This window comes from Vicugna pacos, chromosome 17, assembly GCF_048564905.1.
Source record: "Vicugna pacos chromosome 17, VicPac4, whole genome shotgun sequence".
In the NCBI taxonomy this organism is placed as follows: domain Eukaryota; kingdom Metazoa; phylum Chordata; class Mammalia; order Artiodactyla; family Camelidae; genus Vicugna; species Vicugna pacos.
In genome coordinates this window covers 28811238-28838035 of record NC_133003.1, presented here as the reverse complement: position 1 = coordinate 28838035, position 26798 = coordinate 28811238, and the positions used below count along the sequence as shown (strand labels likewise).

The following is a 26798-nucleotide window of genomic DNA, read 5'->3' as shown; positions in this document are numbered from 1 at the left end:
TGATGTCCCCTATGCCATAGATGTCAAACACTGTCACAATGCAAACCTGATTCAGAAAGAGTCTCAGAGATTTTATAGGCTCCAGAATGAGAATAATGACCCAATTTTCTCCCAATTCTATTACTCTCCGCTCCATATAAAATAGAAGGAGGTTCGTCATCTAATCTTAGTAACCCGTGGCCGTGCCTCATTTTGGCTCCACATCAGCATTATAAACTCAGCCTTGTGTCACAACTCAGTAGAACTGGTTCTTACCTGACACTCACAAATTCTATAGACAGATGTTTGATCAGTTAAGCTGTTCTGTCTTAAAATCTTGAGACGACAGATTAGTGAAGGACATCAAGCTAAAAGTTTATTTTAGTTTGTTGTCTTTCATCATTTTGCTGGAGTTATCAGTTTTTCCTTTTACTCATTATTAAGACTCTATGCGGTTATGAATATTATAACTCGGCATATAATACCTTATGTTATACTCATTTCTTTAGAGCTCTTAATTGCCCTACTAGATTGTAAAGCCCATGAAAGCAGGGGCCACATCATACTTGTCTTTGTAACTTCACTGTCTTAGGCTTCCAAAATTGTCTGAAAAAGGTTATTGAAAACGAACAACTTGAATGGCTTTATGAGGGAAGGACTTGCCTGAGAATCTGAGCACAGCTGAATTATTATATAGCCTTGAGCCCATTACCTCGCTCCTAGAACAAATCTGATTGATGATGTCTCCCCTCTTTCCTACAAGGATATTTTGAGGCAAAATTGGGTTATACATAACAGTTTGAGCCTTTCAGAGATAGAATTACACAAGGCACTTTGCTTCTCAGGAGGTGCATAATTTAGTTAGATCACATCTTGTGCTGAGGTCCATGTTAACGTGAAGACTTTAATGAAAGCCTTCTTTTAAAAAAATTAATAAATGATTTAGCCTTTCTGGTGATTTTGAAATGGTTTAAGAGATTGCAAATCAAAAATGTATCAAGAGACTAAGTTAATTACCTGCCTCTGCCACCAGTTGCTCTATTCATGACCCAGGAAAAAGTCACTTCTTTATCTCTGCTCATTTTTGGCTGCCCCTTCCAGGGTGTTGTCAGAATATATTTTACTATTGTATCAAATAAAATCATGGAAATATATAGAGTTCAAAGCAAACTTAGCACCACCAGTTCCTGGTACATGATAGGGTCTCAGTAAATATTTGTGAAATAAATTAAGGAACCAATCAATCCATTTCCCACCACTGCAGATTACTGCAATATTCCAGGCAGGTATTTACTTCCCCAGCCTCTGTCTCAATATTCCCAGTGGTGGAGAGAGTTCATTCCCTCTGAAGGCCACTCATTCCATCTGTCAACAAATTGAATTACTATCACATGCCACCTCAGACTTCCATGAGGCTTTTTTGATTCTCCTGGGTGGTTAGTCACTGCTGAGCTACCTTCCTCAAGCCTCTTAGTCATATCGCCGTTGTAGTATTGATCAAGGTCCATTATAATACCCTGAGTTATAATGCCTGCTGTGCCCCCCTTTCTAGACTGTAAGCTCCATGAGGACAGAGGTGTGTCTCATTTTCTTAAACTCGCAGCTCCTAGCATAGTATAGAATGGATGAAAGATTGGATGAAAGAGGACAGAGAAAATGAGAGGAAAGAATAATAACAGGGAGCATATGTATTGCTTGACAAACTCAGAGGTCTCCCAAGAGGGATATATGCACCCCAGAAGAGGCATAACAAAAACAATCAGTTGGGCTTCAGGAAGAAAAATTGTAAACTATTTCCATTCATTTTTTTAAGCTCAACCATTTTAACTTATATAGTGTCTGTGTGTATGTTTTATACTATACATACTATTTTAATATAGTTGTACATGTGTTATATATAAACATATATTAGAAGGTACACACTCAAACAGTTTCTGATAATGGCACAAATCATGAGTTTAGAGAACCTTAGTATAGCTGTTTGTCAGGTACTGTGCTAAGCATTTGATATACATGATTTAAGTTAGTCCATCGAAAAATCCCATGAGGTATACACTTATGATTCCATGAAGTAAGTGAGGCACAAAAAGGTTAAGTAATTTGCCCAATCACATATAGCTGGGATATGGTGAAACTCGGGCCTGCACTCAGATCAGTGTGGCTTAACCACTGCCCCATTCTCTCTTGTTTTAATGTCCCAACACCTAGGGTTGTGAATTAAATAAATAAATAAATGGAATGAATGAATGAATCATACTAAGTACATATTAAAGCTTTATTCTTAAGAAAAACTGTGAAAATAAAATTTCCTTTTTCATTGTAAAAGGAAATGCAAGACAAATAACATAACTATGTGATATGTTAGAATGTTCAGTTCCATTTCTTGACAGAAAAACTGAAGGACAGCAAGTCACTTGTTCACTGTTGAGCCCGAAGGCAAGTGGCTTACCTTATTTTCATATCTGATTATTGAACTACTTTTTTTTTAATTGAGATATAATTCATATGCCATAAAATTCAGGAGTTTTTAGTATATTCGCAAGATTTTTTTATCAACCACCATAGCCTAATTTCAGAACATTTGCATCATGCCCAAAAGAAACCCGATAACCACTAGGGGTCACTCCCAATTCCCTTTGCCCCCAGTCCCTGGGCAGTCACCTGTCCACCTTCTATCTCTATGTATTTGCCTTTCCTGTATATTTCATATGAATGAAATTATGCAATCTGTGACCTTTTGTCTGTGGCTTCTTTCAGTTAGCATAATGTTTTCAAAGTTCATCTATGTTGTGACATGCATCAGTACTTCATTATTCTTTATGGCTAACTAATATTCTGTTGTGTGCATAAACAAAAATCCATTCATCAGTTGATGGACATTTGACTTTTCTACTTTGGGGCTATCATGTGAATAATGCTGCTATGAACATTTGTGTATGTTTTTGTATGCACGTATCTTTTCAGTTCTCTTGGATATATACCTACAAGTGAATTGCTGGGCCACGTGGCCCATGTTTGACATTTTGAGGGACCACCAAAATGTTTTCCAAAGTGGCTGCACCATTTTACATTCTCACCAGCAATGTATGAGGATTTCAATCTCTCCACATCCTTACCAACACTAGTTACTGTCTATCTTTTGTATCACAGCAATCCTAGTGGATGTGAATGGTATCTCATTGTGTTGATTTATATTTCTCTAATGACAGTGTTTATTGCTCCCCTATTTCTTTGGAATTTGAATTATTTCTATTTTCCTTTGTTTCAGTGTTTTTCTTTGGGATATAAATTTTGTCATCTTCTTATGGTATCTGTTTTGTCCTAAGAACTCTCAAAGCCTATTAAATACTCATGAAATCTCATATTAAAGATAGCATGACTTCTCAGGGTGCCACGCTGCTGGAGCCATGAACTGTAAGAATTTAAGTGAGTTTCCACTGGCCACTTTCCAGAAAAATCTCCACATCACATTATTAGATCACAAGCTTTCATCACCCCAAATTATGATAATGATGATAATGCTTTATTAAAAAGCTTTTAATGTCATAGAAATGCCAAGATTTTTTTTTCAAAATTATATTTTCTTGACTTTTTACATCCCTTTGAGTCAGAAAAGAAGGCAGTAGCTTTCTCAAAGGGTCTTCCAAGAAAAATGAGTAGAGATTTGAGTATCTTAAAAATTCTGGTGTGTTACGGAAAAAAGTTTTTTGAGCACAACCAGTGTTCCCATATGAACAAAGTTATTTCAAGATTATTTTAAGTTATATACCAGTCCTGGATGTAAATCACACTGCTCATTCATTTGTGATACTAACATTTTTGCAATGTTGAAATTAACTTTAGCTACCAAATTTGGTTTAGGCTAGAGGGAAAGGAAAGATTTTGAAAATTCTATACACCATACCAATACATTGAAATAATATTTATATTAGCCTCTAAAGATTTGTAGTAGTAGCAGTATTGACAGATTACATATATGGTGACGTCTATGTCAATATAAGTATTTATGGTAGCTGTGAGGTGTCCTGGTTTTCAAACCTTACATGTTCCCATCTTAAGTTCATATTTTATTTGATGATTTTTAACAGCATTGGTCATTTTCCATCTTACTGTGAGTTAAATATATTCGATCATAACATTCATAGTGATGAAATTCATCAGTTTTCTTGTAAACGACTTTTTATGGAAAGTGATTTCTCTTTTTTTAAAAAATTGCTTTGAATTTTTGTTAAGTCAGTCCTCAAATACTGGCTGGACTCCAGATGTGGGAAATACAATGGAAGTAAGACAGTCATGGTGCTTGCTTTTGTAGCATTCACAGACTACCTGTGGACTCCAAAACCAGCTACGTGGCTGCAGTTGTGATAGGGCTAAAAATGAACACTTTAAGATTCTATGAGAGCACATGATGTGGAGGAACTGACCCAGTTTTGGGTTGTCAGAAAAAGCTTCCCTGAGGAAGTAACACATAATTTAGTCCCTAAAGGGCACCAAGGAATTAGCATGTGGAATACGGACACTAAGGCAAACATGAGTTGGATGCTTTTGAGACCTGAATGAAGGATTGTGGCTGATGTGTCAGGAGGAAAAAGACGAGGTGAGGCAGGTAGGGCAGGCACCATATAAAGGCATATTCAGGATCTGGGCTTCTGTCAATGGGGAGCGACTGAAGGGGTTAAGGGTGTGGAATAGTATTTATTGTTAGCCCATAAAATTAAAAAAGGCCAAGTGACAGTTTGTTCTGTTACTCTCTTCTCTCTTGGTCAGGAATATGATTGGAGAAACTATCAGCCCAGCCAGATGAGTGAATCTGAGTTGCAAATGCTGGCAAGCCTACGGCGGCAACAGAATGAAGAGCTGGAGGACGCTGGGGCTTCCCATGGCCTGAGCGCATCCCAGGTCGACAACTGTAATGTCAGCATAAGCACCAGCAGTGATGACACAACCACCTGGAACTCTTGCCTGCCACCTGTGAGTCCGAGGCTTTGCATTTATTTTTGTTTATTGCCTTAAACAGGGAACAAGGAGCAAGCTTCTTTATAACAAAACACAGCCTTGCCCTGGGAAACTAGGGCCAAATTAAAACAGCATCTAGCACAAGCGCTGGCATGTGGAAGGGGCTCAATATTTGTTAATTAAATATCAGTTAAATGAATGAACAAAAAGGAAGATATACAACATATTTCTTGGATAGAAAGGCAGACAAGAATCTTCTGGAGAAGTTACCAGATGTTTGCTGACTCCTCCGTGTGTCTAAGGGCCATGATAGATGCTGCTGATGCTTCAGTGGCTTACATTTTCCCGTGTGTTTATGCAATTAAAGCACTTTTAAGTATGGCCCATTCATTCTCACTGTAGACCAGCAGAGGAGCTGGGCAGGTCAGTCTTCCTGTTTTTCAGGTGAAGAAACTAAACCCTAGGCCCAAGGTTCCATACCTGGTCAGTGGTGGAGCCCAGAGCAGAGCCCAGTGTTTTGACTCACTGCCTACTTTCCTCAAGGATCTATGGTTATTGGAAAGACAGAGCAGAAATATCCCCAGAACAGTCTTGTACAACGTAAGAAATGTCATGAGGCAGAATAATAAAATCATTGTTATAATAATGGTAATTAGAGCTACCATCTCTTTAAACACCTAGAGACATTTTAAGATCTCCATAGGCCCAAGGAACATTTACTTATAAGGTTACATTCAACATCAGCTCAAACATATTAAAGTATACTTTCATCCAACAGTAAATATAACGTTTTTACTGTATGGTTTTTGAAAGGAAATATAAAATTGTGCAACTTTGATTCATGCTTGTGTAAAATTAACATAAAGGTTGAGTTTAAGTGTAGTTGACAGTGGATAAGTTGTATTTTAAGTATTTAATTAAATACTTATTAATTTTGCAGATTATTTTTTCTATTTTAAAGTCAGTTTTTTCCAGGTCTCCAACATTTTTGTAGATTTTAGAAATGTCAGAGGCCTTGCACTAGGCCATGTGTTTTCTAATTTACTTCTTACTGCTATCCTATGTGGTAAGCACTATTGAGTTACGATTTACAGATGAAAAAATTGAGGCTCTTGAATAAAGTGATTCAGAGCTGGGTTGGCATGACTCTTAAGTCTGAGCTTTTAACCACCATGATCTGGTAACTTCTTAGTATGTGACTTTATTGTCAAATGAATGCTCCTGATACCCAGCCAAAGTTGAGATTTCTGCTCTGGAGAGAATTTACTAGTCTTCGTGGAGAAGGAATTCAAACTGGCCCTAAGGAGGTTGGGTGAAGGGTGGCAGGTATGTTCATTTTTCCTTGGTGTTCTTTATTCTCACCTTGCCTACCCTCCAGGTTTCTCTTGCTTTACTTAACTGTGCTTTCATTAAACTGAATGATCAAGTATGCAGAACAAACAGACTTGGTGCCAAACAGTATCTACCTACCTAGCAAAAATACCCCAGTGTGGTGGTTACTCAGAGTATCTTTGTAGCCAGAGCTAAGAATATAAGAGTAAATTGCAGATTTTTGCCAATGCAGTTGACAATGGAACTGGAATATTGCCTTTCTTATAAAATATTCCTCAGCAATCATTTAAACCAAAAGTAAAAAAGAGAACAATAGCCTCCTGAGTGAGCTCATTCTGTCATGTTGTAGCTCGGAGACCAGCATTACAAAGGGCAAACTAAGAAATGATTATTTATGGACTGGAAAGGCTGAACTCCTGGTTGCCCTGGATACCGTGTTCTCATCACTGTCCTGTTCTAGCGAGGACTGAAGTCCTCATGCATGACAACTACTTCGCTCTAAAAGTACATAGCCAAAAATAACCATTGATAATGAACTTAATAACTCCTCTATTTGACCAAATGAGAAATTGAAAACCGTGTTTTTTTTAGAGAGAGGATAATTGAAAAGCCCACCTTTGGTATTCGTAAGATATGTTTATTATTGCATCAAATTTAGTCTATTTCAATATTGAAACTATCACCAAATGGAAAATTGCATTCCTTAATGAACTCTGCATCTTGATACTCACATGGAGTTTAAATAGAGCAATTTATAAGAACCACTTTGGTCTTCTGAGAGCTCATGACTTTCTCTTTAGAAGTTGTACAGGGGCAATGAAAAAGAAGAAATGACATAACTTTGTCACACTGATATCCTGCATTTCTTGTATCTCAGTGATGGCAGCATCATCCATGCTGATACTCAAACCAGAAATTTGGAAGACATCTCCACTTCTCCCACTCTTTCTTTCCCCACACCCAATTGGTTTCCAAATCCTGAGAATCCTCTCTCCTTTTTACCTTTTAACCCTTTCTATCTAATGCTGTAGTTTGGCACTAGTTTTTATCTAAATTCCTTCAACAATTTCCTAATACCAAGGTACCTCTAGTCCAAGCACCATAGCCTGATGGTTAAGAGCATCTGCTCTTAAGTCAAGTTACCAAGGTTCAAATTCAAACTGTGGCCTTGTAAAGCACTTGACCCTGTATCTGAGACGTAATAAGCACTTAATAAATTAAGGTTAGTTGTCATTGTTATCACCATTGTTACTCACACTAGTGATCTTTCTAAAGCCCAGATCTGATCTTACTTCTTTCCTGCAAAAAGCCCTTTCATAATGCCCCAGCCCCTATTTAGTTTGACATACAGGTGACCATTATCATCAATGGCCCCGAGGCCTGGTTGTGACCTCTTTGAAGACAGGACTATGCCGAGCACATAGCCTGGCAGGAGGTCACACTCAATCACTGCTGGTTGTTACTTGTTGGCTGAGTAAATTGATTAATAATATTAAAAGATTCCTTTTTTACTCTAAAATAAGATAGCTTCATCAGAATTCCAAAGTAAATATTAGCTGTGCTTTGCTTAAATAAATCCTGGATAATGCAGGTAATATTTTACATTCAAGATTTGATAAATGGGTGTTAAATATACACACAAAGGAAAAATCTCCCTTGAGGGTAGGGATTTATAACCAGTAGTTTTAAAAGGAGGTTTAGGCAGATCACATTCAGTTTAGCATCTTTACCTAATGACTTCATACAAGGTGCAGTCAAACCAGGAAGCTTAGGCAGAGTAAAATGAAGAGTCTTTAGCAAAATCTATTATGTTTACTATAAGCTTTGATTTCTCTGCTTTCCTCAGCATCTATACAGTTCAGAGTAATATGTACTGTTTAAAAGGTGTTTAGATATAATAAATTAGCCATTTAAAAGAGTAATTAAATGTAACCATATTTCTCATACCAAATTGGCTTTTGTAGGCATCTCTTGCTAAATAAGTCTAGCCTACTGAGAAATCCATTGGCCTTTGACAGACAAATTTTTCAAAGTTTCTAACTTAGAACCAAATTCAATTAAAACAATACTTTACAACTTCTGTGGAAACCAGGCTACAAGTAATCAATTTTGGAGGGTTGTATTAGGAGTAGCCCTCTTGAGATTTATTCGAAAATGGGCTCTAGGCAGACTTAGGAAAAGAGCTAGGAGTTGGTTTAATGGATTCTTAAGTGAATTTTATTTTGGTGAGGGATTTTGATTGGCAAGAACATAAAACCATGTCTTGAGGGTGGTGTGTGTGTGTGTGTGTATGTCTGTGTGTATGTGTATGTGTGTCTGGTGGTGGTGGTGATGGTGGTTTCTTTTTAAGGAAAAGAAATAGCTATTAATGGAACCTGCATCATGTGAAGATGTAAAGAATTTAGACTTTACATTAGCCAACCTGGACTCAAATCTCAGCTCTGCTATTTGCTGGCACCATCACCTATAAAATGGGAATGATAGAGGCCCTTCCTTGTGTTGGCATGGTGGGAATTCAGTGAGTACAGAGAATGCATGTGCCCCGTGCCCAACAGAATAAGCTTACTCTAACTGCAATCTGCTTCTCCCCCAAAGGGCTCTTCAAAGGGCCACTTGAGTGATCAGAAAAGATTCCTAGGATATTTTCCCTTTTTATGACCACTCGGGACTTTAACGGTGGGCAGAGGTTCTGTTGTGCTTGTTTTGATGTGAGCTTAACCATTGGAATCCAGACTGACCCTTCACAGCTTTACAAATAAACTCACTATTTCAATATTTCGTTATTTCTCTGTCCCACCTGTAACCCAAATTCAAGAAAAGCATGCCTCATGTGCATCCTACCCTGTAAGCAGATGCCCCAAAGCCATCATTCCTTCAAGTTAACAGTTCCTTAAGCTAATATCAAGCACATAAGCCTCCTCAGCTTGCTTTAAAAAAAAAAATCCTCGCATGCATCCATCAACATGGCACACTGCAGAGCATAATATTTGGAGAAAAATGAGGCAAAATGCACTTAATAAAATTACAAGCATATGGTAAGGTTCTCAGACTAGTTATTTATGGTCTTAATTAACCTTGCAACATTTTTGCCATTTTCATAGGTTTTCCATAACAACAGAAAAATATTGCCTTTACCTTTTAACGTGGCAGGATTATCTTATCTCCTGTTCTTTTATTTAGCCTTCACTTCTCTCCCTCACCCCAGAATTCCTAGCAGCTTCATCATGGAAAGGCAAAGCTTCTTGTGCTCTCTCCGCAGTAATTTCATGAGTACGGCTTTCCCAACACTAGTGCATAGCAACAGCGCCACCAAAAGGACAAGGTCCTTCGTTTCTAAGATCTGTTTCATGTTTTGGCTCATCAGCGTATCAGTGTTTTACATGATGAATGCTAGCTGCTGTGTGTCCAATGTATAATATATTGGCATTTCAAGCTCTTTATAGTTAATAGGTCTTAATTTGTTCTGATCTACAGATTTATTAACTTCTCAGCTCTCTTTGGTTATAATGGGTTTTCTTTTAATGCTCCTGAAGTAAAAAGGTAAGTAGTTGATTATGCTATAAGCTGCCAATAAATCAGATAAGCAGCTGTCCTTTATACCACTATAGAAGTGATATACAAAAACTGATATTAGAATTGGTGTAATATCTGTGCTGTCAAGAGAAAATATTGAAATGTGCAAGTTGTTCTGTGTTTAGTGACTATGAAAGTCACCCCATGAAATAAACTTTTCTCCTTCTTATTGTCTGTTATATCTAATGTTGTCTGAAATTTAATATGGCAAATTTTATTTTCTTTAATTTTAAATATATAATGACATGTCATAAGATGAAATCAAATGAATTTAATTTATATAGTAGTCTTATATATTTCAAATAAATATATCTCAGGACCACTTTTTTTTTTTCCTGCCATTAACTGAACTCAGTTTGTCATATTTGTTATTCAAAAACTTAGGCATTCACCACTCTAGATGAACCCCTAAGCTGGATTAAGCACTGCAATTTACTGATTAAGAGGGTAAACTGTGAAATCAGACTGTATGGGTTCAAATTCTAGCCCTGCTATTTCCTGACTGTCATGACCTTGGGTTAACACCCAGTGTCTGAATTTCTTCCTGTTAGATGGAGTAGTTAATCCTATCTATTTTATAGAATTGCTGTGAGTGAGGATCAAATGAGACAATACCTATCAAGGGTTTAACACATAGTGTTATAAATAACAGTTACTGCTATTATTATTATTGTCCTAGTTATTTGTAGGTACTGATTATTATCCCTTTGCTTCTTTTTATGGAATTCTCTAAATATGGTGACCTCCAAAATAAAAAAAATCAATTTTATTCTTTTTAACTGCTGCTTTCATGGGATGTTACCTACCTAGAAATAGTAGAAATAGGTTTCCTGCCATATAGGTACAGAAACATATCTATCCCATTTGTAGATGGGGACATGTGGCTTCAGACAGCCCCTCCATCTCCCTGACTGCCAGCCCACCATCTTCAGAGAGCTTTTAGAAACCATTAGACATGTTTTTATTCAGTCTGATTTGGGCCTGGTAAAACAAAAAGACCTCATCCAAGTGAATGCTCTGCCCATTCAAAGCATCAAGCAAAGTTAATGGAAACTGAAATATCTTGAAGGAGCTCTTTATCTTTATCATTACCATAATCTCTTCCTTCCCATGAGTCTGATTGTGGAATTAGGGGACATGTACAGAGAAGGGGGACTGGAGCCACCCAATTTAGTATGGTACCCACTCCAAAGCAAGACTTAAGTCCCTCCCCAACACAGTCATTAGCAGTTGAGGTTTATAAGTCAGTTTATAGCAGTTACAAGTATGAGTCAGAATGCTCTGCCATGATTGCTATTATTAAATTTCAGTTGGTTATTGAATAAAATATTTTGAGTGACAGCTTGGTAATTAGTTTTCAGTAATAAGAATTAAGAAAAGGAATTGAGTATTTAGACTGAGTTCCACTAACCTGCAATTATTTTAACTGAATTTTTTCGTTTACTTTTATTCGTGTCATCAGTCTTTACTACTTCAAACAGTTACCACTGGTTTTTTTGTTTGTTTGTTTTCTAACACTTAAAAATCACTATGAATGTGAATCTTTTATTGATAGTGTCCTTTTTTACTCCTTGTATCATTGGATTTGTTTTATATAAACATGAGCAAATGTGGAAGGGCCAGTCTATGTAATCTAAGTGAGAACTGAGTCACAAACAAAACAGGATTCTGTAATCATTTCTGTTCACCAGAGGATAGAGTAAGTCATTTGGAATAAGGGGGTTGGGGACAGCTGTAAATAGAATTAATGGTGTAAAATCAAGAAAATGGAAATTTGCCTGAATATTGAGGCTGTGATGTTTAGAGTGTTACATAAATGCCTCTGAAACTATATAGGTGAAGGTCCATTCACTGGAGGCCTGAGTACAGTTGAAATACAGGAATGAACATATTATCAGGAGAATTTCTGCACCACTGTGAGTTGATCCAGGGAAACCTGCTAGGCCCTTTGCTTGCTAATTCCTTTTTTGTTGTGAAATAATAAAGCCTAAATCATAGAATTAAATTTCACTTGCAAATTGCTGGAAGTCTTATTTCTCCAGTGAGATCAAATATGTCTTATGACATGTTTTTCCTTCCACTGTTCTCCCAGCTGTTTTTTTCTTATTACTGAAATGGTGATGCGTTGGTATTGGTTCAATTGCCAAAGTATCTAAGTACATTTAAATTCATGATACATCACCGATAATCAGGCTAAGTGACTGTGATTATCAGACAGGGTGTTTGATTTAAATTAAAAGAACACTTCCAAGAAATTATTTATAAAGGAAGACAGTTTAAAGAATTCCTATCACCCATGTCATTAATATTTTATGGTCCATTAAAGAATCTGTGGAAAATAAGGGATGTGTGCTTTATATGTACAGGCATCATTACTACACTTTTTCCTTTGTTTGGGGCAGCATGTGGTGCCAAATTATGGCTGAGAAAACCTTAATGGCAACCACATTGGGTAAGGAAGTAACTGAAGCCCTTTAAATGCAATTCAAAAATGTATACCAAACTCTGACTTTTAATAAAATGAGAATGTTAAAAATGATTTTCATACTAGAATTACATGGTTGTTAACTACATAAGAAAAATACTTTGAGCTGATGTTCAAAAAGAGAATTTTATCAGATATAATGGAATTTTCTCCCTTTATAGGACAGAGGGAAAACATCAATTTCCATTGGAGGCAAGTGTTTAAGGCTTTCATGGAATGTAGTTATTTAGCTATGTTTTGAAAAACAATAACTTAAAAGATTTCTTGTGGAGGGGAAAATTGAGATTTCACATTTTGTTAGGTATTGGCATCACTTTTTTCAGTTCAACTAATTAATGCTTCAGGCTTTATTATACACTCAGGGAAAATGACCACCTTGACCTAAGATTCACATGTGTAATGCCATTAAAGAAAATAGAAGTTATCCTTACGAACTTAGTAACATTGAGATATAAATATATATATTCTATATCTCCAGGTCTCCAAGTTATTGCTGATACTTGCTGTACAGCATTAGTTCCACGATAATATATCTTGTTTTGGTTTTTTGTCCTGGAAACAACAACCAATGTTAACAGCATAAAAATCACACAAGGAGGAAGATTTCACACATGAGCTTTAATTATATGATAGATGCTGTCTAGTCCAGTGACTGGTCGTTAAAATAACCTGTGCTTTCTCACATACACCACTTTGTTATTTGCTGGATGTCCCAAACAGCCTTTGACTCTTTGTAAAATAAACCAGCTCCTTCATGCAGATTGTTTCTCAGGAAAAATTATGTAATGAGAGTGCATGTGAAAGTATATGTAAAGAGCATTATGCTGAATAGTGCCTCACAAATGTTTTGTCTTTTACAGCCTGTCAACCAGGGTCGTCACTATCAGAAAGAAATGAATCCACCTTCTCCTTCTAACCCCCGGTAAGAATCATTAATAATTTTTTTTAAAGATTGTTTAGGAATTGACTGTGCATTTACCTTGGTTTCATGAAATTTCCCAAACTTCCAAAGAGCTTCCAAAGTTCTCCTCTTTAGAAGTTTTAGTTCAGTCTACTTTTCTCATTCAGACTATGCTGTCATAGTTAACAGTCAAACTAGGTTTAAATAGCACTTCTGCCTCTTACTGGCTGTGGGACTTTGAGAAAGTCATTTAAGTCCAAGTAATTTAGGCATGATAATTACCTCATAGGATTTGGGAGAGGATCAGATGACCTAATAAGTGAAAAATTCTTAGCACAGTTCCTGGCACATAACAGGCTCTCTTTAAGTAGTAATTTATTCAGTATTATTCTATTTGCATAAATATTTCATTTTAATAGGTATTTGATGTTTAGTACATTTTAGGCATAAATCTTTATGTTACCTGGTGCCTTTACATTTACCAAAATAGCTTATATAAGTTCAAATGGCTGTTTTCTTTTTTAATAATTTCAAAGTTCATAATCTCAAAATTATTTCATTATTTAGAATGTCATTGAGATGAGTAATTTGTCAATATTAAAAAACCTTATTATTTTAGGCTCATTATAGACAAGTAAATCTGAATATGAGTTTTGAAGTGTATATAGTATTGTATGACTTTCTTTTTTTAATATATATTTTTATTGACATGTAGTCAGTTTTCAATGTTGTGTCAGTTTCTGGTGTACAGCACAATGCTTCGGTCATACGTGAACATACATATATTCGTTTTCATATTCTTTTTCACCATAAGTTACTACAAGATATTGAATATAGTTCCTTGTGCCATACAGTATGAACTTTTTGTTTATCTTTTTATATGTATATTAATTATTATCTGCAAATCTCAAACTCCCACCCCCTTCCCCCCTGGTAACCATAGTTTGTTTTCTTTGTCTGTGAGTCTGTTTCTGTTTTGTAAATAAGTTTGTTTGTCTTTTTTTTTTTAATTCCACATATGAGTGATATCATATGGTATTTTTCTTTCTCTTTCTGACTTACTTCACTTAGAATGACATTCTCTAGTTCCATCCATGTTGCCTGCAAATGGTATTATTTTATTATATGTTTGGCTGAGTAGTATTCCATTGTGTTCCACAACTTCTTTATCCAGTCATCTGTCGATGGACATTTAGGTTGTTTCCATGTCTTGGCTATTGTAAATAGTTCTGCTGTGAACATTGGGGTGCATGTATCTTGTATGGCTTTCTGAAAAAAATAGCTAAACAGGCTGGTTTATCAGTATAAGTCAATATCAATTTATTACTATATATTAAGATACTAGGAATTTATTGAAAATGAGTCTGTCTTGAGCTCCACACACAGGATCTCAGTTATTATAATGCATCTTATTATCTAAATGTATCTCATTATCAAGCTCTCTCACCTGTACTGTGGGTCGTCCCATGGAATAGACAAGAACACCAACGACACCGTTGTAGCTCTTGCTCCAGAGTGTGGTATCTAATAGTGTCTGAATCAAAACTCATTGCACATAATCAAAAACAACTGAGCTAGTTTTGAGAGAGATAGAGGAGGAGAAGGAGAAGAGAAAGGGAGAAAGACAAAAAGAGACAGACAGATGGGAGGGCTTCGTTAAGTAAGGATACAGGGCTGTATTCTGGAAGCCAAAGGCAGCCCGGTCTCAGGAGGGACCTGAAACTAGGGACTAGAAAGCTGAGAGGCAGGCAAACAGTATCTTCACTGCACCTCCGCCTGCTTCTTCCTGTCTGCTCCATTCTTCACTCTAAGCTCCAGCTTTCTCTGCTTCCCGTCACATATGGCTGTCTTGGGTTTACACATTACAGTTCAAAGTACATGCCAAGGCTGACAGTCTATGTCTGAATCCCAATTCCTGCTTTCCAGGAGAGAGAATGTAATTGGCCTGGCTTGGGCTAAGTATTCACTTCTGGTCCAATCAGCAATGAAGAGCCAACCAAGCCATATAAAACTAACATGGCTATCAGGAGACCACCTACATAGTTTATAGGACTTTTAATGGGGCCCAGAATATTAATGACATAGGAAGAGTAAGTGTTCTTTATTAATAATTTCTTCCAAGTGTTCCTGGTCCATATGCCTGATCTAGTCATTCTTGCATGTTATCTAGTAGGGGGAATTGTCATTATCATCAATAGATAATAATGAGTTGAAAATTGAGATTATAATTTCAATATATATAAAAAGGTATTTAAACGTTCTTCAATTTAGTTATCTCTTGATATGTGAACATGTCTCTTGCAATCTTGCAGCCCATCTAGATTTGACCAAAAAACACTTTATCTATATAAGAATAAATTTTCAAAGTAACTGGAAATCCAACTTTGGTCCTAATAACAACAAAGTCAGGACTTGTAGTCTGAGTAAATGAGAGTAATAGAAAGTGATGTTAGAAAGTGAAGTATTTTGTTTCAACAAAAGGAAAAAGAGGACCTAATTTTTATCCTACTTCTGCTACTAACCCCGTATATGATCTCAGACAAGCCTCCCAACCTGTCCAGACCTCATCTAACAATAAGAACACCCTCATGTGTAAAGGAAAGGATTTGGATTTTATAAGCTCTCTCAGGTCACTTCCAGATTTATGATTCTGTGACTTCGATGAGACTCATTATAAGCTATTACATAGTAAAACCAGTTCCACTATTGAAGGGAACACTGCCCTACATAGAAAACATACCTCATAATATTGGATTGATTAATTGTTTAATTACTTAATTAATTAAGTAGATGTGGCAGTATGTGATTTTAAATATCCCTTTCAAAATTTGATTCTCAAAGACAGAATATAAGAAAATTCATCAGCTAAACAGACAATATATTTTACTTAACAAAGTAAGTGTTCATTCATTTAGGAAGAATGTATTTATATTTTTACACAATAAAATTAAAAGCCAATTATTTTTAAAGCAAAAAAGTAAAATGCCGCCAACCCTATTTTCCATCAGGTTATCCACCAGTTTCCTAGAAAATTATTATATAGCTGTTCAAAAACAGCTTGGCTCTTGGCTCATAAATCCGGCAGTTTGGAGAATTGGCAGAAAGGCATTATTGAGCCATAAATAAAGAAGATGATAAAATTATGAGGTCAGCATAGATCATCTATAAAATCATGTAATACATGTAATTTAACTTAAAATTGAAAGCTATGGTTCTTAAGATTTGTATTTATTATATTTCTTAAAAATTACTCTATCCCATGTTTTAGACCCTAAAATACAGAACTTTAAAATTAAACTTTAAAGTTGAAAGATACTGATAATGAATACTAAAAAAAAAAAAGAAGAAGAAGAAAAGATAAGTCTCTAAGTCTACCCCTTTGCATAAACAAGCATCCAACCTGAATCTTATTGAAAGTTTGGTATGCAGAAGCTCTGAACAATACATGAGAAACAGTAGGCTCTTGATTTCCTGAACAAAGTAATGCAAACATGTTGGGGATGGGGGACACCTGTGTTTGCAGGTCCATTGAAAGGAGAGAATGATGGTGCCCTTTGGGAGGTGAAGGGGCCACACTAGCTTCAATGAAATATCTGCAACTACTCCAGAGACCTAAGAACCTAATATTTTTAAATTATATATACTCATACCTGCATATGTACATATTTAGTCAATTTTTCATAAACGTTATTAATGTAACAGAACAACCAATATCTCTGAAGTGTTTTATTTACATTTTATTCTGGAAAGATTTTTAGTTTATGCACCATAATTACCTTCTTAGTTTTATGTGTTGACGATTAAAGATAGTATGCAGTCCATGAAGCAGGCACATTTGGGTTTTGAAAAGTAGGCTCTAGGATGAAAACAGCTGAAACACCTCATATATTCATTCATTGTGTTCCTCAGATTGAAAGGTTTCACTTGCACTCACAGGGCAACGCTTGACACTGGCTAGAGGTAGGATACAATGGTAATGATTTCCTGAGAAGTTTACAATCTAGGGATTGAAATACACATGGTTCATCTCATCACATTCCCTTGTGTGTCTAGACTTGGCAACAAGGCCATTTCCCCTTGCATTGGTAGGCTTGGGGGTGACGCTTCCCATTATTTTGGCCTAACATGCTGACTGAGATTTAGGCAGCATCTCAGATGCTGGGGCCCTTGCCTCCAGTGTCTATCTACCCACACTGTCTCATGGGGCACTGACAGCCTCTATGACAAGATGCAGAAACGGCTAACAAAATCTAATACAATTTAGAGGAGTGTTGGGAAGGAGGAAACAATTTCAGAGTTCATTCATGTTGAGAAATGTTTCCTAGAATATAAACTTATATTCTGCCAAACTGAACAAAATGGATGCTGTTTACGGCCTTAAGTCATTTATTTTAAAGTGCCGTCTATTGGTTGGTGGGGTTCAGAGCTGCTCCTTAGGCACATCTATTTATGTGTTTATGTAGATTCTTCAGAACAGCTTGAGATACTTTTGCTCGGGAAAAGGTTTTATAAAGTAAGCTGTGATTACATTCTGGTTGTCTGTTGATATGGATGGAGTCGATAACCAGTCTTTCATTTCAAATGACGATTACACTTGCTATTTTTACAACTTATTGGAAAATTAGGGGGTGGAGGGAAAGTACTCAAAGGCTCTGTAAGGTTTCTAAATATTTATGGAAATAAACAATATAGAAAATAATTCTAGACTGCCCAGTCATGAATGACATGGTTTTCTTTCTGAAGTGTTTCCTTTATGATTTATCACTTATCTGTAGTTTTTTAAAATGCCATTGCAGATTGTGTTAGGGCTTGAATCCTTTGCAGCCTTGCCACATGTTTGTGTGATATAAACGTACTTATAACTATAATTATCTGATAAATCCCTGCAGACTTTGACAAATGATTAATAACCACTGACCTCGGTTCATGCTGGCTCAGCCAGCCTGACTGAGGCAAGCTGGCCTGTCATTGTAACCTACAAGCGCTTCTCTGGACTGATCACAGTGGCTTCATTTTTCCTCTCAAATTGTCGGGACTCAGCCTGATGAGCTTCTCCTCTATGGCTTAAGCTTTTTTCCCCCACCAACACAAGGGACAGAAAATGTATAAATAAATAAAATTAAATACAGAACTTGTATGTCATGTTCCTCTTCAGATGATTAAGTTTGGATCATTTTAAAACAAGTAAGTTAGATTTTTAACAAATACTCCTCCTTAGACCAAAGCATAACAGAGGATTTTTCGATTAACTGGGCACACGGTATCTGTAAATGTAGTGTCGTTCTTTTCTATTGTCTATATTTTGGCGTTAAATCTTAATGATTTGCCTATAAAACAAAAGGCATCAGATTTAACTTTCATATCATTCCTATCCTTAGCTTTAACTAGGAAAAGCTATGGGTATCAGTGCCTCTTATTTCATAATCCTCTTCCCACAAATTCCCACCTGCTCATTTGGAGGCGGTGACTCTCCATACCTAGAAGTCTGATTTAAACTGCTTGGCTGAGGACTTGTCATGCTGTTCTCCAACTTCCAAGGTCCCTGAGGACAGGGTGGTGTCTGTCCTCCCTGTGGTGCTCAGCACAGCCTGGCTTGGTAAGGAGCTCTGTCAGAATGTGAGCTAAGGGAGGGAGGGTAGAGGTATGCCCAGAGACCATGCAGATATGAAAGTCTTCATCCCCAAAGTTAGCCAGTTGAATTTCAAATATTTTTCTATGGCCGTGCAAGATTGCACTTTCCTTTTCTGAAAATAGGAAGACAGTGGTATCGCTTTATTCACAACCAGGATAAAATTGTGTTTTCACAAAAGGCTCTTGTTTGGACAAAGTTGAAATCTAATTTCCATGCGTGTTCCACTCCCTGCCAAGCCAGAGGTCCATAGACACTGGTGAACATTAGAATTGCCCTAATCTTTAATACATAATGTAATATGTATTTTTTATACAAACTACTTAATAATAGCTTCCAATACCCTCTATATTCTAATGACTTTCAAAATTATATATGTCCAGTCCTGACCCTCCTCTGAGTCCCAGACTCATGTATCCAAGCTGCCAATTTGGCAGATACCCCCTTGGACCTCCAGTGTATACCTCAAATCCAAGCATTCAAAACATAACTTGGTTTTCTCTCCCTCTACACATTACACATATGTTCTTTCCTCAGTTTTCTCCATCTCAGAAAATGCCACCTTTATCCCCTTTTACTTAAGCCAGAAACCAAGAGCGATCCCTGGTTTCTCTCTCTAACCCACCTCCTGTCCAGCCTCAGCAAGTTGTACTGGCGCTTCCTCCCACCACAGCGTATGCCAACTCCAGCCACTGCTCTCTCCTCACTGCTGCAGTCCCAGCCCAGACTGCCATCATCTCTCACCTAGACAGATGCCATCGCTTCTCACTTGCTTTCTCTGCCCCTTTGGCCCCTACCCTCTGTTCTCCACTGAGCAACCAGAGTGGTGGTGTTACACCTAAACTAGACTGAAGCATTCCCCCGTGTAAAACCTCCCAAAGGTTGCCCTCTGTTCTTAGGGTCAACTCGTGCTCCTTACCCTACATGCCCACCACTCAGACTGTGTTTCATACCATTTTGCACCTTGTGGACTATGGATCAAACACCATGGTCCTGTCTCTTTTTCTCAGATACACAAATACCACCTTAAGAGCTTCACACAAGATGGCCCCTCTGCTGGGACTCTCTAGAAAGGACATAGCAGCCTCCTGTCATTCTGGTCTCCATATAAATGTCATCCATCTAAATGGAGGCTAAGAGAGCCCCCTTCTTAGCATGTGACCTAAAATAGCCCCAGGCAGCCTCATTATATTTTCTTTTTTATTTTCACCGTAGTACTCCTCACTACCTGATGTTTTCTTGCTTGTTGCTTATTGTCTGCTCACACACACACACACACACACACACACAGAGAATATGCTAGAATGTAAACTGTGTGAGAATAGGACCTTTTTATTTCTCTTGCTCACAATATCCTAGCTCCCCAAACAGTGCCAACACAAAGGAGACACTCAAGAAGTGTGTGCTGAATTCACTGAATCTCACAAAAACGACTTTACCCCATGTCTCTACACCAGCTACATCACTGCGTACCTAATTGCTAGCTGGAGCCCAGAAGCACCTGTATACTTTTCTCCCCTGAGGGTGTCTGGAACCTGGGCCGGTTCCTGCTTATAATAAATGAAATCTCTTCCATGAATTTGTTTTAAATGATACCCTAGAAGATACCCACAATCCTAAGTCTCTGGTAAATGTATCATTTTAAAACTTTAAATGGAGACAGTTTTCTCAAATTGATTTTGAGAATTTTCTCTGCATTCTTATTGGAAATTGCTTATCTGTATTTGCCTATTCATGCCCATTTTGTGAAGTCAGGGTGTCACTTGCTAGAAATCTGCTTGAGTTGGCATTGCTACAGGATGTGTTCTTAACCCTCACCAACGAACAGAATCTGGATAAGAAGAAAAAGAGCGTGTGTGTGTCTGTGTGTGTATGTGTTTACAGAGAAAGAAGGAACATCTGAGCCTATGGTGCAGCTACCCTCGAGTGAGCCCCCTGCCCCACCTGCTCCTAGAAGGGTCCTCAGTTCGCTGATCTAACCAGTAAACAGACTTTAGAAACGCCTGTACAAAGAGACTCACCTGAGTCCCCTTCCTGCCCGGTCTGCAACACATACTGGGCTCAGAATGGCTTCCCTAGCCTCTCTAGCCCTGCCGCTGAGAAGACCTAAACTAAAGGCACCCTTGGTAGTCAACCAAATACCTGGGAAATCATGCTGCCTGTCGCCTCTGACCACTCTGAACCTGGGACCCTGCCTGCCACAACTTCAGGGCCACTGTTCCCCTTGGGTGGTTCCAGAAGACCCAACAGTTCACCAGCAGTGCTGGACAGCTGGCAGTCCCATCACTTCTTCCTCCTCTGCTCTTGGCTCTTCTTCACCTGTCCAGCTCACTTTTAGTCCTAGTTCTGATCATTTATTGTACAAGAGCTCACTAGCTCAGACTGCCCACTTGTTCCAGTCACCCTGTCCCAGGCCCTAACTAGCCGTCACCCCAGAAGACTGGGTGCCACCCCTGCCACTGGACCAATATTTCCTTTCCTTTGCTCTCTCTCCTTGTTCATTCTGGCCCTGCCTGCCTGGGCACCTGTGACCTCACCCTCCAGCTTCTTAGTTGAGATGCCTGCGTGTTCTCTGACCAGGTCTCTCAGGCCACTGGGGCTTAGCACTTCAACCTGAGTCTCCTGTTTTACCAGCTGTACTCCATGAGAGAGTAAAGCCATTAGGGCTGGAGAACTACTCATAAATATTTTATTTATTGTTATGTTTTCCAAAATTACAAACGCGCAAAACCCACGTCCACAAGAGCTTCAGAACATCAGATAGCATCTTCTCCCCCACCCCTCCCCAAGCTTCTGTGTCTGAAATGATGGATCCCTGAAGAGTCTTAGCATTTTTAACTAGCAGAATATGGGTCTTCTGTGATTACCCAGGCCTCCCTAGTCACTGTTATCCATCCAAATGATGAACTCAGATTACCTTTGGCCCAGGGTCCAGTGTAAAAAAAGGTAATTCCCTAAGTAATTATTTACCATTCCAACGTTCTACAGTTTCAGCTTTTAATTAAAAGATTCAGCTTCCTCTTCTAGAGTAATGAGCACCTTTAAAAAGACATCGAAGTACTAATTCCAGTTTATAACATTCACCTCAGTTCTGGCTGAGGGGAGGGTGAGAGGAATGCAGGCTGAGGTCCAGGATAATGACGTGAACCTGGGAAATGGAAGACCATAATTATGGTTAAATGGCCACAGCCAGTGGCATCCGTAGACTCACTGCCTCATCATTCACTTTGTAACCTAATGCAGAATGCTCCCCTTGTTACTCAAACAAGGAACCACTACAACACGAAATGATTGAAAATGTATTGCAGTTCATCCCTTCAGCAACATTCAGTATTTCTGAAGCACCTACTCTGTGCAGAGTACCGTAGAGAGAGGGTGAGGGACTGGCTTCCCAGCAAAGGCCAGTCCAGGGCAGGCTGTGAATGTGGTAGGAAAGGTACCTGGGGCAGGGGAGCATGGGCCCAGCCTGGCATGGAGAAATGGCAGCCTTTCCAAAACCATGCCCACTCGCAAGTGCTGCTTTTGTTGGCAGTTGGTTTTACATCTTCCCTGTAATTTTTTTTGTTTCTCTTGTTAATGAAAAACATTACATTCTGAAATTGATTAAAGTTAGAACACATAATTTTTCACTCTAGCAATATATTATGTTTACCCGAGTTTACAGCTTCATATTTTGCTGTTCATTACCTCATAAAAACCCACTCAGTATAATAAATACCGCACAAGTCAAACGTCCAGCCTATTTAAAATTACTTGAAGGAGAAAAGGCAAACAACTTTTAGCTGATTTGATTGAATTAACACTAACATTATTGTTCTATTGACTCTTTCTTGTCCATTGATTTTTAAAAGCCTTTAGCTCCCTTGCCATCCATTAAGACAAATCAGATGCAATTTGGTGCTCAGCTCAAGAAAATGTTGTTGGGTGTTGGGTTGGGTGTATGTATGGAAGAAAATTATGTATATGCTGAAACAAGACTGGTTAGAGAGCAGCTTCTCATATTTTGCTGTAAATAATTCGTTGCTTTTGACATTTGAGATTAACAATAGTGACCTTTGTTTATTATTTGAACCCTTGGATTGATAACAAGTGAAGCCAAAGGATGACTTGTAGATAACTTTATCTCTTATTTAAGATGAAAGGAAACTAGCTAGAATTTTATATATTCTCATATATTTCAGCCTTTAAATCTCTTTATTTGCAGAACTTATAGAATAAGCAACTGGATCAAAGCAGGAAAGGAGGGAAGAGTAAAATAACTTCTGTTGAATTAATAGCGAATAATTTTTAAACAGCAGAACCATTTGTATTATTAAAATAACAAAGAACAAGAAACCTGAGATCTGGCCCAGGCTGAGGTCAATCAACATCACGATAAAACTGAAGGTCTCACCTTAAAGTCACAGTGTGGCTTTCAATTAAGTGTGTTTGTGCCAATGAAGTGTGTTTGATGTTTATGGTAATGAAGGACTGTCTTTGAGGGGGGTGGTTCATCCTTAAACTACTAGATGAATGGCTTTTTCTTTTTTTGTTGGTAATGATACCTTTTTCTTTACAGGAAAGGTTTGGAGGTGGAAAGTGAGAGTCTATTCACTGGCCATGAGTGTTGGTAGGAAATTCCATTTTGGCCAGTGTTTTGACTTGGTGAAGGGTGCAATTACTTTGTATTTTACCATTTGCCCTCTTCCAGCCTCTTTCACAGGTTTCATTGAAACCTGAAATTGGCTTCATTTTAGAAATACTATTAACTCACATTAAGAGTTGAGAAAGTTTCTGTTTCTCCTGTTGGAATAATGGAAGAAATGGGAAACAAACAAGAACAACCACCCATGTGACATTCTCTAAATTTGCTTGTGATTTTCTAAATTTCAGTGCTAGCAAAAAAGAAAGGTGCAGCAAGGCATACAGTAAATGAAGATATTATGTATTAGAGAAGGAATGAATCTGTCACTTTGATAGATTGTGAGGCAAAGAGCAGATTAACAGATTACTCATAGTCAGAAGGCAGCTCGGCATGAAAAATGTGCAGGAAATGCTAAGTGTGGGTTTGTGCTGATTTAATGATATTTTTAAACTACAATAACACTCTGGTAGTATACTATAATAAAGCACTTTGCTTGCATTTTTAAATCAACATATCCAGTTTGACCTTAAAAACGTTTTGGACCATTCTCTATTAAAATAGGTAGCTTTCAAATTAGAAAAAGGCACCATATAAAATATCACAGCAATGACCTTACAGGAAATATCGTTGGCTTTTAAAAACAGTTCTTTCCTAAACTAGCATTTGTAATACAAATTTTAATTACATTTTAAGCACATTAACACCACATGGACTTTCTCTTTGGGCATTTAAATCACTTACAACAAGAAATCATTATCTTTTAACAGTCATTTCCAGTAAAGTGCTTCATAGATGCCACTGATTTGTCTTTATATTTTCATTGCAGGTTTTTAGTTTTGTAGCTGAGATCATGGAGTACTTATGAATAAAACTACTATGTTTACCCACAGATAGTGGATAAAAGTAGTTCAAATTTGACTTGAGTACTCTGAGTCATAGCAAGAAATAAGATGAATTACTTGTTTTATTTTATATTATTCCAAATATTTGTCAGAAAGAAAAACTTTTTAAGAGGTTTACATTTTTATATAAATAATATGGGGCCTGAATATCACACTCTTAGTTAATTTGACAGTGATGAACTGGCATTGCCAAGAATTTTCGGAGTGAAATTTCTGTAATACATTTAAATGGTTTTTATTCTAACATCTTAATAGTCAAAACCTAAAGTAAGGCTTGAGTTTTTTCATATTATCTTCTCTCAGCTCATCAGTGATCGCTTTTTACATAGTTAGGTACAGTGTAACTTGTAAGGGAGTAAAATATTACATTTTCTGTCTAAACACTTGTATCTAACCCAAGTGCAAATAGATGTACTAATATTGCATGCCCAGGGCTTGAATCCCAGACAGGATTATGGCTCAAATTATGTCTTACATACACAGTGAAGACTTTTTCCAGAATTCAGCATGTTTTATACATTTTCCTTCTTCTAATATATTAGTACTCTCAACTTGGGGTAAGTAAACAAGCTAATGTAAAGAGGTAGTCAGTATTCTTGGTGGAAATTCTGAACTTTATTCAGCAAAAATTGTTTGCATTTTTTCCTGGCCTCTTTGCATATTTATTGTCTGCAGTAGTTACTAACACAATTTGCCAGATATTCCCAGCTTTCCCCACCCCAAGCACATTGTTGGACTGCTCTTCTGGTTTTGGGTAGAGCCGAAGTGCCCAGTTAGTTCTAGCCAATACATTATGAGCAAGATGGCTTATGTTGTTACTTGGGTGGAGCATTTAATTGTAGGTGTAAAACCCTCCAGAGTTCTCTTTTCCTCTGACACCTACCAGAAACATTCAAGATGATGGTGGTTTTGCCAGCCTGGTTGCTGAATTACAAACATGAGCAAGAAATAAACCTTTGGTGTTTTTAACCCACTGAGATTTGGGAGTTGCTTATTATCAAGAATAACCCCAGCCTTACTCTGACTGATGCAGTTGCTAGATATGACATTGAATATATTTTGTCACTGGAAATACGGAGTTGCATATTTTGAAGGCTTAGAAATTGGTTAAAATTATTGAGCTCAGTATGCAGTTCATCGGCATATAGTGGAATAAGTGGTTTTAGGAAGTGATATAGTGTAGGTTAAAAACACAGTCAATGGAGTTAAAATGCCAGATTTGTATCCTTCTGAAATTACTTTATTTCTCTAAACCTCAATTAGGTTATCCAAAAAATAGGGGTTCTATTTTACTACTTACTTTATAGTGTTATTGTAAGGATTAAATGAGATAATATGTGTAAAGAATTTTGTACAGAGCCTGGCACATGTGTTTTCATTAAATGGTAGAAAGTGATAATAGTGGAGGTAGGAATATTAATAGGACTATTAGGAATAAAGTTTCCAAATCAGATCACACTTGAGAGAATCAGAGAATCTAGAGAGATTGAAGAGATTATAGAGATGATTTAACCTTCGAAAGTCATCTTTGCACATCTTTGCCAGGGAAGCAGGCTCAGTGCGACTTGAGGCAGTCCACTTCTAAATTGAGCATTCCTTATTCTGAGCTAACGTGGGCTTCCCTATAAATTCTCCCCATTGGTCCTATCTCTCTTTCTAGAACAATCATTTGAATCATCACTCTTTCACGTAACACCCCTTGAAATTTTTGAATATTGCTTTTTGGTCGTTTCATTTTCTCCTCCAGCATCTCACTTTTTCAGCCTCAAGTCCTCTTTGCCATTCCTGGTCCTGGCTTAGTCCTAATTGCCTTCCTTTGGCTATCTTTGAGTTTATCAAATTGGGATTCTACAAACTGAACAAAATCATCTCAACAGTTTGGACTACACTTTGGACTACAGTAGGCCATTGACTAGAACTCTGTGTGATTCAAGTGTAGCTTGAATCACATTTTTTTCTCGATACTCATATCCCACTAATGGCTTGTCTTTGGCTTTTGGTCACCTAAAACTGTCACCATCTTTCTTCTGGACTGCTTATACAGCCTCCTAAGTAGTCTCCCTGCATCCATTTGTACTTTTCCACCAGAACCCATACCCATTCCCTACAGAGCAGTCGGACTAACCTTTTCTAAACACAGACCTGACTGTGACACCCCCATATTAAAGCCCCACAATGGCTTCCCATTATTCATTGGATAAAGGCCAAAATCTTTCAATGGCCTGCAAGGCTTGAGTGACTTGGCCCATGCCTGCTGGCCCAACCTAATTTTGTACAATTTTCCCTCTAGACATCTGTGCTTGAGTCACAGTGGCCTCCTTTCCTTTTCTCAAATCTGTCTGCCTCAGGGCCTTTTCCCATTGTTCCCTCTTCTAGAATGCGTTCTTCTACTTTGCCTTCTACCTTGCCTGGTTAAT

General features: G+C 37.6%; 1 protein-coding gene across 5 annotated transcripts in view; it reads left to right on the top strand.

Annotated features, from left to right (window-relative positions):
* CFAP20DC (CFAP20 domain containing) overlaps positions 1-26798 on the top strand; it is a 202920-nt gene that overhangs the window by 141077 nt on the left and 35045 nt on the right. For all 5 annotated transcript variants that reach the window (XM_072941589.1, XM_072941588.1, XM_072941585.1 and 2 more), the window contains 2 exons: positions 4747-4950; positions 13186-13247. In XM_072941589.1, the coding sequence (XP_072797690.1) occupies positions 4747-4950; positions 13186-13247 (266 nt within the window). The remainder of the gene's footprint in view (positions 1-4746; positions 4951-13185; positions 13248-26798) is intronic.